The sequence below is a fragment of the Phaenicophaeus curvirostris genome, unplaced genomic scaffold (assembly GCF_032191515.1).
Source record: "Phaenicophaeus curvirostris isolate KB17595 unplaced genomic scaffold, BPBGC_Pcur_1.0 scaffold_115, whole genome shotgun sequence".
Classification (NCBI taxonomy): domain Eukaryota; kingdom Metazoa; phylum Chordata; class Aves; order Cuculiformes; family Cuculidae; genus Phaenicophaeus; species Phaenicophaeus curvirostris.
The window spans coordinates 332,276-347,535 of NW_027206736.1; the positions used below are offsets into that span (position 1 = coordinate 332,276).

The window sequence follows — 15,260 nt, forward strand, 5'->3', positions numbered from 1 at the left end:
CACCAACAGCAACAACTTCCGACACAAGCCGTGCGACAGAAAGGGGTAAGAAATGCAAGCCTGGCAGATGGATTCAATCCATTTAAAAAGCTCCTTCCAAGACTCTACAGACACAGAAGTTTTCTCTCCAGAGCAGCCCAGGAAGGGCAGAAAGATCATAGAATCCCTTGGTCTCAGACTATGGATCCAGCCCGGCCAGGTCCCTCTGCAGATCCTCCTGCCCTCCAGCCATGGATCCAGATCCCTCTGCAGATCCTCCTGCCCTCCAGCCATGGATCCAGATCCCTCTGCAGATCCTCCTGCCCTCCAGCCATGGATCCAGATCCCTCTGCAGATCCTCCTGCCCTCTAGCCATGGATCCAGATCCCTCTGCAGATCCTCCTGCCCTCCAGCCATGGATCCCGATCCCTCTGCAGAGCCTCCTGCCCTCCAGCCATGGATTCAGATCCCTCTGCAGATCCTCCTGCCCTCCAGCCATGGATTCAGATCCCTCTGCAGATCCTCCTGCCCTCCAGCCATGGATTCAGATCCCTCTGCAGATCCTCCCTACGTGCTGTCACCATTTGGCAACCTCTGTCCCTTCCCCACCTTCTCCACTTGAGCCACCGCAGCAGCACTGAGGAACGATTGTGTTTGAGTGACACATGGTTCCCATCTGCAGCAGGAGCTGCCATATGGGTTTAACTCCCTCTCTTTCCACGTATTATGACACAAACACAACTCCATGTTTACTCGTACTGCTCGGATTTTACACAAATAAAGCACAGGGCTGAAGCGACGCTCAAAGCCAGAGCAATCCCTAACAGGAGCATCAACGACTCGCGCTAACAAGTGTCTTTCAGGAACACCTTGCCATGATTTAGCTTGAAAAACTGAAGCATGCTTAAAAAAAAGAAGCCATAGTTCCATGAAATATTTACACTCCGGCAGCTCTCTCAGGTTTAAATCAGGTCACGGATCCATTACGGCAGCGCTGGAGCGCTGCAGCGAGCACGGATCCTGATTCCAAATCCTGTCTCTCTCTCGTGGGGGAAGGAGGGGAGGTTAAGGTTCTGACAAAGCAGAGCAGAAGAGAGGATCCTGTGCAATGAGAAGACAACAACGTGTAGATCCGCTGAACTGCAATCACACAATCACAGAATTGCTTGGCTGGAAAAGACCTTTGAGATCATCGAGTCCAACTGTCCCTGTCCATGACTGAACCATCCCCGAGCACCTCGTCTGCCCGGCTTTTAAACCCCTCCAGGGACGGGGACTCGACCATTTGAGGTGTTAAGGTGGTTAGAGGCTCTCCGAAGCGGGATGTGGAGAGTTTTAAACACCACACCAAGTCACCGTGGCTTGGGTGGCCACCTCGCGCTCGGGGCAGGGCCACATGCCCAGCGCTCAGCGCACAGCAGAGCTCGCGAGCAGCACGGCGAGGGCAGGAGCAGAGTTTTCCCTTGGCTTTTTTTAACCATTGGACAACCTACCTAATGGAAAAAGATCCCCCAAGCGCTCGTGCGGCGCTGCCGAACGGCCAGATAGGATTAGCATCAACTTCACGTTCGTTGCTTCTCCCTCCCCAAACACCCAAGGGTGTGTACGGGAACGTGCCATCGCTTTGCCATTTCTAAAAAAACCCATTTCCCTCATTTCATAGAATCATAGAATCACCAGGTTGGAAGAGACCCACCGGATCATTGAGTCCAACCATTCCTATCAAACACTAAACCATGTCCTGCAGCACCTCGTCCACCCGGCCCTTAAACCCCTCCAGGGAAGGGGACTCAACCCCCTCCCTGGGCAGCCTCCAACAGGGACCAATCACCCTTTCCGGGAAAAAATTTTTCCTAATGTCCAGCCTGACCCTCCCCTGGTGGAGCTTGAGGCCATTCCCTCTCGTCCTGTCCCCTGTCCCTTGGGAGAAGAGCCCAGCTCCCTCCTCTCCACAACCTCCTCTCAGGGAGTTGGAGAGAGCAATGAGGTCTCCCCTCAGCCTCCTCTTCTCCAGCCTAAACACCCCCAGGGCCCTCAGGCTTCTTCTCCAGCCCCTTCCCCAGCTCCGTTGCTCTTCTCTGCACTCGCTCCAGAGCCTCAACATCCTTCTGGTGGGGAGGGGCCCAGCACTGACCCCAGGATTCGAGGAGCGGTCTCCCCAGGGCCGAGGCCAGAGGGAGAAGAACCTCCCTGGCCCTGCTGGCCACGCCGGGTCTGCTCCAAGCCAAGATGCCATTGGCCTTCTTGGCCCTGCTCAGGTAACAAACCCCAAGCCCACGAGGCACCATAGGATGAGAAACCACAGCAAGACACATCAGAGAGGGCAACGAGAGCCCCGGTCCCAGCCCAGCACCCACTTCCCACTGCAGACTGGGACAACTGGTTTGGCGCGCGGCTGGTCGCCCTTTGATGGGCGCAGATTCAGCCCCTCTCGGAGACGCACGCCTTGTCCAGCGCCCTCTCTCCCTGGGGAAGACAAGGATTCCTTTTTGATCATTGCTGAAGGTCAGGAGCCTGTTCAGAGCCCTAATGACAGGGTCAGCTATAACGCCGTGTCCTCACCATGCAGGAATTCACGGCCCGGCTGCGGCGTGAGGTTCTGCGCAGCATCAGCTCGTTAGCACAGAAGCAGGATGCTTTATGTGACCGTACTCCAGTTCCAGTAGCTTTTTAAAACAATGCCATAAATAATTCTGCAGCAGCTTCACAACAGAAAGAACAGGACAGGAAAATGGGGCTGTGGCTCACGGAAAACACTGGCAGAGGAATCTGCTCCAGCCCTACCGCGCAGAGCGAATCGCCAAGGGGAATTGGTGGGAAGCAGAAAAGCAACACGAATGCAAGGACTGGAGCGAAGAATCACAGATGCACTTGAAAGACATTAAAGATCATCATGTCCAACCATCCCTGTCTTCTTCTGAACCATCCCTGAGCACCTCGTCTGCCCGGCTTTGAAACCCCTCCAGGGATGGGGACTCCACCACCACCCTGGGCAGCCTCGGCCAGGGCTTGAGAAACCTTTCCATAAAGGAATGTTTCCCAGTATCCAATCTGAACCTCCCCTGGCACAACTTGAGGCCATTTCCTCTCATCCCATCCCCTGTCACTTGGTGGAAGAGCCCAGCTCCCTCCTCTCCACAACCTCCTATCAGGCAGTTGCAGACAGCCATGAGGTCTCCCCTCAGCCTCCTCTTCTCCAGGATAAACAACCCCAGGGCCCTCAGACGCCTCTCAAAACTCTTGTTTCCCCAGCTCCATTCCCTTCTCCAGACGCGCTCCAGCCCCTCAAGGTCCTTCTTGGAGCGAGGGGCCCAGAACTGAGCCCAGGAGTCGAGGGGCGGCCTCCCCAGCACTGAGTCCAGGGGCACAATCCCTGCCCTGCTCCTGCTGGCCACGCTGTTTCCTCCATCCATGGATCCAGCCTGGCCAGATCCCTCTGCAGATCCTCCTGTCCTCCATCCATGGATCCATCCATGGATCCAGATCCCTCTGCAGATCCTCCCTATCCCTGAGAGCAGCCGCTCTCTGCAAAACCACGCAGAACGAGCACAAAGCCATTGCCACTATCAGTTCCTCTCACTGTTGAGGTGAGATGTCCTATCACCTGATGTCCAGGCTCCTGAGAGCAGCAGCAGATCCGGGACAAGTCAGGCTGAAAACACTGCCCCTGGTTGTGTCCATCTGACCCCATCTCCGATCGGAGCGGGGAATCCGCAGAGGGTGCTCGGTTGTGCGTCAGAGCGGCGTGGAGACGGCGACACAAACCACCTCGAGCAGTCTCATCTTTCCCCCCAGACAAAGCCGAGTGTGTTTGAGAGAAAAAGCATTTCTGATCACTTCTAGGTCAGAATAAAGATCAACACGGAGGGAAGAGCAACGTTGGAGCGGTCACGGGCACTAAGTGACTCACAAACTGCGAAGGAGCAAGAAGCAAGGCAATCTTTAGGGGAGCTGAACGCAAAACCAGCAGCTGCAATAAAAAAGGAAAGTTAAGCACAGGCCAGGAGAGATGCATTAATTCTGGGTGGATGGAAACGCGGCCGCGTTCCTGTGCTGCTCCCCACCCTCACAGGAGAACATTTCTCCCCAAGATCTCACCCCAATCTCTCCTCTTTCAGCACAAAACCATTCCCCTTCAGTCTATCCTGGTGCTCCCTGGTCAAGAGCCCCTCCACAGCTTTCCTGGAGCCCCTTTCCGTACTGGAAGCTGCTCTAAGCTCTCCCCTCAGCCTCCTCTTCTCCAGGATAAACAGACCCAGGGCCCTCAGCCGCCTCTCAGAACCCTTGTTCTCCAGCCCCTTCCCCAGCTCCGTTCCCTTCTCCAGACGCGCTCCAGCCCCTCAAGGTCCTTCTTGGAGCGAGGGGCCCAGAACTGAGCCCAGGAGTCGAGGGGCGGCCTCCCCAGCACTGAGTCCAGGGGCACAATCCCTGTCCTGCTCCTGCTGGCCATGCTCTTTCTGGAACAGGCCAAGATGCCATCGTACTTCCAGGGAAGATCTCGGGCTCTCAGGTCCATGTGTTTCTGCTCCCATTGCCCATGTGGGGCAGGACACTCACACTCTGCGCTTCCTCCCATGTTTATGGAATCAAAGAGCATCAATCTCCGCCTCCTGGCAGGCGTTTGGACTGATTACAAACACACAAAAGCTCCCACTATGCGTTCCCGTGACTTGCGAGCTCTGAGCAGAACTCCAAGTCCTCCACACGTCCCTCGGAGCGAGCACAGGCAGAGCAGCAGAACGGTCTCTGAAGATACTAAATCCCAGAGGGAAGGGGAAAGCAGGGGAGCAGCGCCAGCAGGGACACCGAAACCATCAACAGCTCAAAAGGTTTTGTCTGGAAATGAATCCCAGCATCCTGCCGGCTGCTCTCCGGGTCCTTGGGAGCACGCGGGACGTTTACATTAACTGACAAACACGAACAGCAGCCGCTGTCACGGGTTTAAAAGCAGCTGCGGGACCCTCAGGAGTTGGCTTTGTGCTAGGAAATGGCTCGAGTTCAAGAGGTTTGCTCCAACCCTGGGGATCTGGATATTGAGGGATCAGGAGCGGAGGGTGCTCATCCCAGCAGGAGCACTCCAGCCAAAGCCAAGCTGGAATCCCTGTGGATGGAGGTTCTGCTCAGACCGGGATTCCCACAGCACATTTAACCGTGTGCCGCACAGCTCCTGCCAGGAAAAATCATCCTGCAGGGAGGTGGGATCCATGCAAACCCACAGCAACAACCGAGCACGGATCCCGGTGTGGGACCTCTGAAATCCCACAGCAACGACCGAGCACGGATCCCAGTGTGGGAGCTCTGAAATCCTACAGCAACAACCGAGCACGGATCCCAGTGTGGGATCTCTGCAATCCCACAGCAACGACCGAGCACGGATCCCGGTGTGGGACCTCTGAAATCCCACAGCAACGACCGAGCACGGATCCCAGTGTGGGACCTCTGAAATCCTACAGCAACAACCGAGCACGGATCCCGGTGTGGGATCTCTGCAACCCCACGGCAACAACCGAGCACGGATCCCGGTGTGGGATCTCTGCAATCCCACAGCAACGACCGAGCACGGATCCCGGTGTGGGATCTCTGCAATCATAGAATCACCAGGTTGGAAGAGACCCACCCGATCATCGAGTCTAACCATTCCAATCAATCACTAACCCATGTCCCTCAGCACCTCGTCCACCCGTCCCTTAAACCCCTCCAGGGAAGGGGACTCAACCCCCTCCCTGGGCAGCCTCAGACAGGGACCAGTGACCCTTTCTGGGAAATATTTCACCCTGATGTCCAGCCTGACCCTCCCCTGGTGGAGCTTGAGGCCATTCCCTCTCGTCCTGTCCCCTGTCCCTTGGGAGAAGAGCCCAGCTCCCTCCTCTCCACAACCTCCTCTCAGGGAGTTGCAGAGAGCAATGAGCTCTCCCCTCAGCCTCCTCTCCTCCAGGCTGAACACACCCGGTGACTTCAGCCACTCCTCACACGCTTCCCCTCTAAACCTTTCTCCAACTCCGTGCCCTCCTCTGGATGCTCTCCAGGAGCTTTGGATCCTGTTTATCCTGCGGTGCCCAATCCACCCCCAGTGCTCGAGGTGGGGCCGCCCCAGTGCGGAGCAGAGCGGGACAATCCCCTCCCTCGCCCGGCCGGTGCTGGATGCGCCCAGCACACGGTTGCCCTCGTGGCTACCAGGGCTCCCTCTGGCTCAAACAGTGAAATTGGACCAGGGAGCAGGGATGTGGCAGGACAAGAGCCAGGGAAGGCTTCTGCTGGAGACCCTGAAGGTGAGAAGCGCCACTACTCACTTGGGGTTTAAGGAAAGGTCCGGATGACAAACCCAGAAGGCACTTCCAAAGCCTTTTCCAAGCCACAGAAGGGAACACTGAGCTTTCGCACACCTCGTGCTCAGAGCCATGCTGGGATAAAAGCAATTAGAGCAGAGCAGAAAGCAGCTATTAGCAGTCATTTCTCAGGAGCAGCTTTCTCCGGCGCGTGGACGTGCTCCCAGCCAGCGTGTTATTTGCTGCAAAGAGCCCAGGCCACGCTCAAGGCTGCATTAAGAGTTTCTCAGATGGAGAGAAAGCGTTAGCCTAGAGCACCAGAGGAGCGAGGGAAGCTGCAAGGACAGCGTTCTCGCTTTGAGCTTCAACATAAAAGTGTAATTTATTAAAGGAGAAGAAACGGTTGGACCCTGTACTTACACCAGGTGATGACTTACAGGAGATTTAAACTCTGCAAGTCACCCCGGCAGCGTGAGCCACGCGGCGCTGAGAACAGAAAGGCTGCGAACAAGGTACATGTGTGCTCTAGGTGAGCTCCTGTCCAGCCGCAGGCTCTGCCACCTCCGAATTTTTCACTTCCACCTCTTTGCAGAGCAGAGATTGCCTCAGCAAATCCTTCCCTACTCATTCCCGCCCCTGCGTGACCCAGAGCCGGGTTAGGATGCTCGTCCTCACGGTAACAGGCAGAGCTGGGAGAGAAAAGCATCCCATCTCGCTCACAAGCTCGACTCACAGCTCAGAAAGCTCCTGGTGGGACGCAGGCTGGCTCCGGAGCCACCTGTGATGCCAAACCCAGCACTATCAGGCACCGCACAGCGAGTCCGGCTCCGAGAGCCACGGTGCGGAGATCAGGCTGGCCCAGAGGAAGGCACCCAGACGTCACGCAGCCCTGTCCCTGCAGATAAGCTGGGCTGGGGCAGCAGAAATGGGCCAGACAAAGGAAAACAAACCTCTTCCTGCAGCTGGCTGGGAGCGTCCCGGGGCCCTAGTGCTTGGCAATCCCGCTCTCTGGCTCTTTCCTGCTTTGCTAAGCCAGCTCTTGTCTAGAACCGACTGCTTATCCAACCTGAAACCCCACCTGCTTCTGGGAGGCAACCAGCCCAGGCCCAGGAGGCACCAAGGCAGGTCTGGAGCAAGAACCAGCCTTCTGGGGACCTCAGAGCGGGGTTCACAGGGCAAGGGATGCATGGTAGAAGGTCTGGAATAAACCTGCATGCACACAGCAGGTAAAATCATAGAATCCTGGAATGGTTTGGGTTGGAAGGGACCTCAAAGTCCACCCAGTCCCACCCCTGCCATGGGCAGGGACACCTCCCACTGGATCAGGGGCTCCAAGCCCCATCCAGCCTGGCCTTGAACCCCTCCAGGGATGGGGCAGCCACCCCTGCTCTGGGCAGCCTGGGCCAGGGCCTCCCCACCCTCACAGCAAAACATTTCTTCCCAAAATCTCATCTCAATCTCCCTTCCTTTCAACTCAAAACTGTTCCCCTCATCCCATCCCTGCACTCCCTGATCAAGAGCCCCTCCCCAGCTTTCCTGGAGCCCCTTTCCATACTGGAAGCTGCTCTAAGGTCTCCCTGGAGCTTTCTCTTCTCCAGGCTGAATTAAAGATATTAAAGAGCACTGACCCTACAACACATCCCTGCGCAACTGGGACTGGTCGCCAGCAACCTTGACACACTGGAAGAACATCAGGAGAGGGAAAATATTTAGTGTAGAGGATTGCCAAAGCAATTAACACCGAGGAAACTGGGGTGGATAAGCTTTCTGAGAGTTCTGTAGCCAGCCCGCATCTACGATTGCAAAACAACAGCACCCTAACCCACATCCAGCTGCGGCGCTTGAGAAGTGGGGAGGGAAACACGACCGGCGCTGAGTAAGATGCTGCGGATCTTGTAAACAGCCTCTGAGTGATGAGGTTTGGAGCGAGCTTGAGGGCTGAGTCAAGAGGAAGGAGGAGAGGGCTGGTGTCGTCACTCAGCCGCGTGCACATTGCTGCGGTTCAGCTAAGGTTTCAGCGGCAAAAACAGAAACGCGAAGGACAGCGGCAAAACGGCGTCGCTCTTCCCCAAGAAGCACAGCTCACGTTTGGAACGAGACAGCCCTCAAACCAGAGAGATCTCAAACAGAAGGCGCTCTTAGCCTCAGAGTCTATTTTAAGAGCAGCCAATACTTATCAACCCCAAATCAGGATATTGGTGTTGGACGGGACCCATCCAGCCCAGACAGTGACGCTTCCACACCATTTCTCCTCGGGCTGCGCTCTCCACTCTCGAGTCCTCTGGAGGCTTCAGCCACAAGCACGTCCTTCTGATGGAGCAGCAACATCGAGCCACCAGCACTTATCGCATAAACCAGAACGGAGACGTTGAAACCTCCTGCACCTGCTCCAGTTTTCCAAACAGCATTGGCTGTTTTGTTTAGAGATTAGGTGCCTGGAATAAAGTCAGGTACTGGGAAACATCCAAGTAGGATCACTGTTAACCAAGGACAAAGACAGGATGGAGACTGTCTAAAGAACGCAGAATCCTGGAATGGTTTGGGCTGGAAGGACCTCCAAGCCCATCCAGTTCCACCCCCTGCCATGGGCAGGGACACCTCCCACTGGATCAGGGGCTCCAAGCCCCATCCAACCTGGCCTTGAACCCCTCCAGGGATGGGGCAGCCACAGCTTCTCTGGGCAACCTGGGCCAGGGCCTCCCCACCCTGATCATAAACGATTTCTTCCTAATGTCTGATCTAAATCTTCCACCTTCCAATTTAAAGCCATCACCCCTCATCCCATCACTCCAGGCCCTTGGAAAGGCCCCTCCCCAGCTTTCCTGGAGCCCCTTTCCTTACTGGAAGCTGCTCTAAGGTCTCCCTGCAGCCTTCTCTTCTCCAGGCTGAACAACCCCAACTCTCCCAGCCTGCGATCTCCTTATCGAACTCCTATTTGCTCTGAAGGTTAAACAAGCCCAATGATCCAAGCCAGCTGCAGTTTTTCCAGCGATAGTTCCTGCTTCCACGTTCTTCCACACACTCCTCGCCTAGGCCGAGGTTTCAGCTCCTGCCTTCGCTGCCAGCCCCTCTGGACAGGAGCTGGGTTCACCCCAAGGCCACGAACACGCTGCCGTCTCTGCTCTCCGTACCCTGTGAGTCATTTTCTACAAACAGGCTCTGCACTCACCGCGGCATCCGCGCCTCAACCACAAACGGAGCTGTTATTCAGAAAGCACACGGCAGAGACGCTCATCAACGCACCAACGCGTGACCAAACCACCTTTCCAGCTCCCAGCCCTCGTGCCCAACGACCAAACGTGCTTGGCAGGTGATATCTGGGAGGCTACAGACCAAGCAGCCCACAGACTCGAAATAAAGATCTTCGGGCTGCACCTCAGGTTGGTGCAACTTCACCTGCGAGCAGCAACATCCCTCCTGCACCAACAGTAAAACCATTTGGACCCAAAGTGATTGTTTGTTACCTATAGACGGGGATTTGAAAGGGTATTTATCAGGAAGGTCGACTCTAACTTTCCATACTCCGCCTTCGTAGGGTGCTGCAATGAAAGAAACACAGGCATTAGACACCTCCTAACACAGAGAGAATAAATAGAACTACAGCATTAAGTAAAACACGTCTCTGGAAGAATACTCGGTTCCATCAGGGCTGAGATTTCATATCAAACTCCTACAGTAAAAGCCTTTTTCCTCTGCTACCTGACAAGAATGACGCGAGTTTAATTGATAATGCAGAAGATCTTGGCCCCAAGACACAAAAGCTCTATTAAAAACAGAGACTTTGGAATAATCTACTTACCTTTAGAGGCGTCACTAACCGAGGACACGCTGGAGACCTGACCCAGCCACCAGAAAAGCCACCTTAATTACAAACTGCAAAAATCCACATCGCTGATGCAAAAACTGATGAGCCAGGTCTAGAAAAGCTACGGGTCACTGAATCACAGAATCCCAGCACCCACCTCTCTACAACCTCCTTTAGGCAGTTGTGGACAGCGGTGAGGGTCAACGCAGCAGCAGAACGCTTGGTCATAGGGAGGCGGCATCCAGCGCCGCTCAGCTCCAAGGGAGGTGGCTCATCTGCGTTAACGCTCACCGTCATACTTCTCCCTGCCCTAGAAAGTGGCCTCCAACTGCTGCTGCCCTTTGATTTCTCACCCCCACTTAGATGAGCTCATCTCTTCTTCCACTCCAGAGGAACGTGTCACCTCCCTGTTCCCCACCACGAGCCATTAAAAGGGCTGAGTCACATACTTACTTCCTTGTGGTCCATAAAACTTCACGACAAATTCATTGAGTCCTCCTAGGATCGTGACTTCGTGTTTGCTCTCAATGCTGGTACCACAAGTCAAGGAAAGCGTTTGGTCCAGAGCAACAAACCCCATTTACTCAGATACCAGGAACTTGCTGGGAGCCCAACCAAATAGTTTAAAACCAAATGGTCACAGCAGCCTATAAAGTGCAACTGAAGCGCCGTGACACATCTGGGTGACCACAGCACCACAGCGACGTTAGCAAAAGCTGGTTCCACACACTGAGGAACCCCTCACGTGCCACACTGGGCAGCCCTGAGATGAATCACACAATCATAGAATAGTTTGGGTTGGAAGGGACCTTAAAGATCATCCAGTTCCATCCCCTGCCATGGGGATCCCACTGGATCAAGCCCCATCCAACCTGGTCTTGAACACCTCCAGGGATGGGGCAGCCACTACTGCTCTGGGCAACCTGTTCCAGGGCCTCAACACTCTCACGGTGAAGAAATTCCTCCTCATGTCCAGTCTAACTCTGTCCCTCTCCAGTTTATCCCCATTCCTCTTCGCCCTGTCACTCCAAGCCTTTGTAAACAGTCCCTCCCCAGCTTTCTTCTAGCCCCTTCAGTAACTGGAAGCTGCTCTGAGGTCTTCTCGGAGCATTCTCTTCTCCAGGCTGAACAACCCCAACTCTACCAGCCTGTCCTCAGATGTTCCAGCCCTCACATCATCCTTGTAGCCTCCTCTGGACCTGCTCCAACAGCTCCATCTCCTTCTTCTGGTGAGGATTCCAGACCTGGATACAATCCTCCAGCTGAGGTCTCCCCAGAGAGGGGCAGAATCCCCTCCCTCCCTGCTGGCCACGTTCTTTGGACGCAGCCCTTCCCCTCGTAGCCCTTCAGGGCTCTCCACCTATTGCAGAGCACGAGCTCCAACCCGGGAAAACGCTGAGTCCGTCTCAGACATGGATTTGGGCCGTGGAGGGGAGCTCAAACCCAGAAACAGCAACAGCCCTGCAGCCCCACCACACAGACATGAACCCTGGGGGCTTGGGGGTGAAGGCAGGACTCAGAGAGACCTCCCTCCCTTCCAGCGCTCAAGCCACAAAGCAGAAAGTCACCCTTGGCAGCCACTCACAATACAAACTTGCTCTCCTGCCCAGCCTCGAGGAGCAGAGCTGCCCCCAGCCCCTGCTCTGGCAGCCCTGAGAGCCGATGGATTCAGTCCTCCTGGAGCTCTCGGTGTCCTCCCACGGCTGAGACTGCAAATCACTGCAATCTCATGTTAATTTGACTTGCAAGACCAAAAAATTCCACATCTTTGGAGAGAGGCAGAAGGGCGAGATGGTGAGGCAGCACAAAACACGACAGCTCTATGTCTCAGCACTTCAAGGAAAGAATCAAAGCGCTGGTGCTTTGGTAAGAAGAGAATCCGGATGGAAAGGCAAGAAATCTGTATTCCAAGGAAAGCTCGGTGAGGACAATTAGCAGAGATGTTTCAGCACCCCAGCTTGCTGAAGAATACTGCTACAAATCAAGGTTAATGGATTGTGAGTAATATCCTACAGCAATTACCTCTAATCAATAATCTTAATATGAATTATGAGGGAAGCATCAGGATAAAAAACAGAGCAGGAGAAAATCCAAGGTTTATTCCCACCGGCACCAGTTTATTCACACCGGGGAAGGGGGCGACGGCACAGAAGAGCAAACTAAAGATCCTTAATATCACAGCAGCAGAAACACTCAGGCTAAGAGGAACCGAGGCTCTTTGATGACCAAGACTCTTCACTCTGATGCAAAAGGATTTCTGCTCTCAAGGCACAACACTCACCAGGACGCTCCCTCTGGCACAGCGGCTACGCCGACAGCCTGGGGGCTCTCGTGGCACCGAGCGAACAGAGGTGCCACACACACACTCACCAATTCCCAACCCACCGGGAATGTCGCTGCCTGGGACCCACCTCCAGGAATAAACCACACTCGGCTCAGGTCGGACCCTGCTGGCACGTTCCGATCCACGAGGTCTGCCCGAGGGGAGCCCCAGAAAGCGCTTTCGGAGCAGAGGCGCCTGCAGCCAGAAGTGCCGGCTCCATCCCTCCACACGAGGTCCAACTCCCATCTGCAGGGTCCATCAGGATTTATTACCGTTCCTCAAGCACAAAGACTCCCAGATGGGGCTGAGCTTTCCCACAGCACCAGCTCCAAAACAGCCTGGATGCAATAGCCTCTTCCCCTCGTTCTCTCGGGGAGGGAGAAAGGTTTATGGCCGTTTGTTTTGGCTGACGAATTCTCTCGGCTCAGCAGAAGCTGCTCTGCCCTGTGGTCCCACGGCAAGTGCCCTGCTGGACCTGGCGGCCACCCAGGAGCAGCCTGCAACGAGCAGATCGATGCGCGACTGCTCCGAGCGCAAGCGGTTTCTCTGCCAAAAGCCAAGGGGCATCTCTGGGAAAAGCTACAGCCCCACAGGTTTGCGGGAAGAAGGATCAGTTTGCTGGTGTTAAGGCACAGGTGTCACTAGATCTTTCCACATCACCCAGCACTGTGGCAGCAGCTTTGAGAGGCTCGCATGAGTTCGGGTTCCTTTGGAAATGGAACAACCTTGAGATGAAACCTCCCTTCCCACAGAGCTGTTCAGTGCTCTCCACCTCCTGCAGAGCGTGAGCTCCAACCTGGGAGAACACCGAGCCCCTCTCGGACACGGATTCGGGCTGCGGAGAGGAGCTCAAACCCAGGAACATCCCCAGAGCCCCACCAGACAGAGATGAACCCCAGGGCCAGTCTCACGCTCACCTAACGGGTAACGACCCCACGCTCTGCAAATCCACCGCGTGCGACAATGCCCAAGAGTGAAACGTTTAACGCTGAAGCGTGTTAACGCTTTCAGCAGCTTCGCGGATCAGGTTAAATACAAGTGGTTTTAATTAAGACTAAATCAAGTGCCACTTAACAAGAACCAGGTCTTCCAGCCTGATCTACAGCGTGAGCTCCCCAGCAGCTGCAGCTTGTGAGCTCTGCAGCTCCACAAGTTAACACTGACTGCGAACACAAATCACCTCAACACAAATCACAGCTGGGTCACCACCAGAAAGCAAATTCTGCCCTATCATAGAACAGTGGAATGGATTGGGGTGGAAGAGACCTCAAAGCCCATCCAGTCCCACTCCTGCCATGGGCAGGGACACCTCCGATTGGATCAGGGGCTCCAAGCTCCATCCAACCTGGCCTGGAACCCCTCCAGGGATGGGGCAGCCACCACTGCTCCGGGTAACCTGGGCCAGGGCCTCCAAACCCTCAGCGTGAAGAATTTCTTTCCAATGTCTCATCTAAACCTTCCCCCTTCCAATTTAAAGCCATTCCCCTTCGTCCTGTCACCCCAGGCCTTGGAAAAAGCCCCTCCCCAGCTTTCCCAAAGCCCCTTTCCATACTGGAAGCTGCTCTAAGGTCTCCCCACAGCCTTCTCTTCTCCGGGCACAACAACTCCAACTCTTCCAGCCTGTCCTCAGAGCAGAGATGCTCCAGCCCTTGTATCATCTCCATGGCCTCCTCTAGACCTGCTCCAGCAGTTCCATCTCCTTCTTATGCTGGGGATTCCAGAGCTGGACACAGGGTTCACATGGAGTCCCACCAGAGCAGAGCAGAGGGGACAACACAGAACTCCCTACGCTGATATTCAGAGTCATCCACGGGGGGAAAACAGCGTTGGATCCAGAAGCAGTGAAGCAGCAGCAGTAGTTCTGGTGGCCACACAGCTGCCTCTAAGCCCAGACGTGGTATTTGCTTTGCGGCAGCTTCCACCAAGAGATGTTTGTTTCCATGGCGATCGTACACACTGGTGGGAACGGAGCATCTAACAGACGAATAATGAACTCCTCCAACAGGCGAGAAATTTCAAGTGCCTTTTATGTGAAACATCACAAGGAGAAAACACAATCATTTCTTCTTCCAGTTGTGTGGGGCAGGGCTGATCTCCTCTGCGGGAGGACTCAAGAAGAGCCGAAGCGCTGCTGAAAGCGACGCCGTGGCTGTAGAACCTCAGCACGGAGAGCGTGACCCCAAACTGACGCTGGGACTGACACCAAGCTCAGGATCGCCCTGCGTCTGGGCGCTCGCCCCACCACGTTTTACAAGAACATGCTGGGTCTGTTAAGAACAAAACGCTTCTTGCGTGTTCGAGCAGTTGAAAGATCCTGAAAGTGGGTGTTATTTGAAGATGTGGCTTTTTCCCCCCTTCAAACATACTTTGTTTGAACTTTCTGTAGGCTTTAGTGAAATGCTTTTTTCACTCCAAGAAACCTACGGTCATTTAGAAACTGCAAGCACACCGAGCCACGACAGCGACACGAAGCCCCAAGGGTGTTTCCTGATGTCCAATCTGAACCTCCCCTGGCACAACTTGAGGCCGTTTCCTCTCATCCATCCCCTGTCCCTTGGGAGAAGAGCCCAGCACCCACCTCTCCACAACCTCCTGTCAGGCAGTTGCAGACAACCATGAGGTCTCCCCTCAGCCTCCTCTTCTCCAGGATAAACAGCCCCAGGGCTCTCAGCCGCCTCTCAGAACCTTTGTGCCCCAGCTCCATTCCCTTCTCCAGATGCGCTCCAGCCCCTCAAAGTCCTTCTTGGAGCGAGGGGCCCAGAGCTGAGCCCAGGAGTCGAGGGGCGGCCTCCCCAGCACCGAGTCCAGGGGCACAATCCCTGTCCTGCTCCTGCTGGCCACGCTGTTTCTGGAACAGGCCAGGACGCCACTGGCCTTCTTGGCCACC

General features: G+C 55.1%; 1 protein-coding gene across 1 annotated transcript in view; it reads right to left on the reverse strand.

The window, feature by feature from the left end:
* Nucleotides 1–15,260, reverse strand: part of UBE2H (ubiquitin conjugating enzyme E2 H) — a 44,718-nt gene that overhangs the window by 11,591 nt on the left and 17,867 nt on the right. Inside the window, exons 2-3 of the mRNA XM_069882316.1 lie at nt 10,504–10,580; nt 9,710–9,784 (exon numbers count right to left, since the gene is read on the reverse strand). Of these exons, the coding sequence (XP_069738417.1) occupies nt 9,710–9,784; nt 10,504–10,580 (152 nt within the window). The remainder of the gene's footprint in view (nt 1–9,709; nt 9,785–10,503; nt 10,581–15,260) is intronic.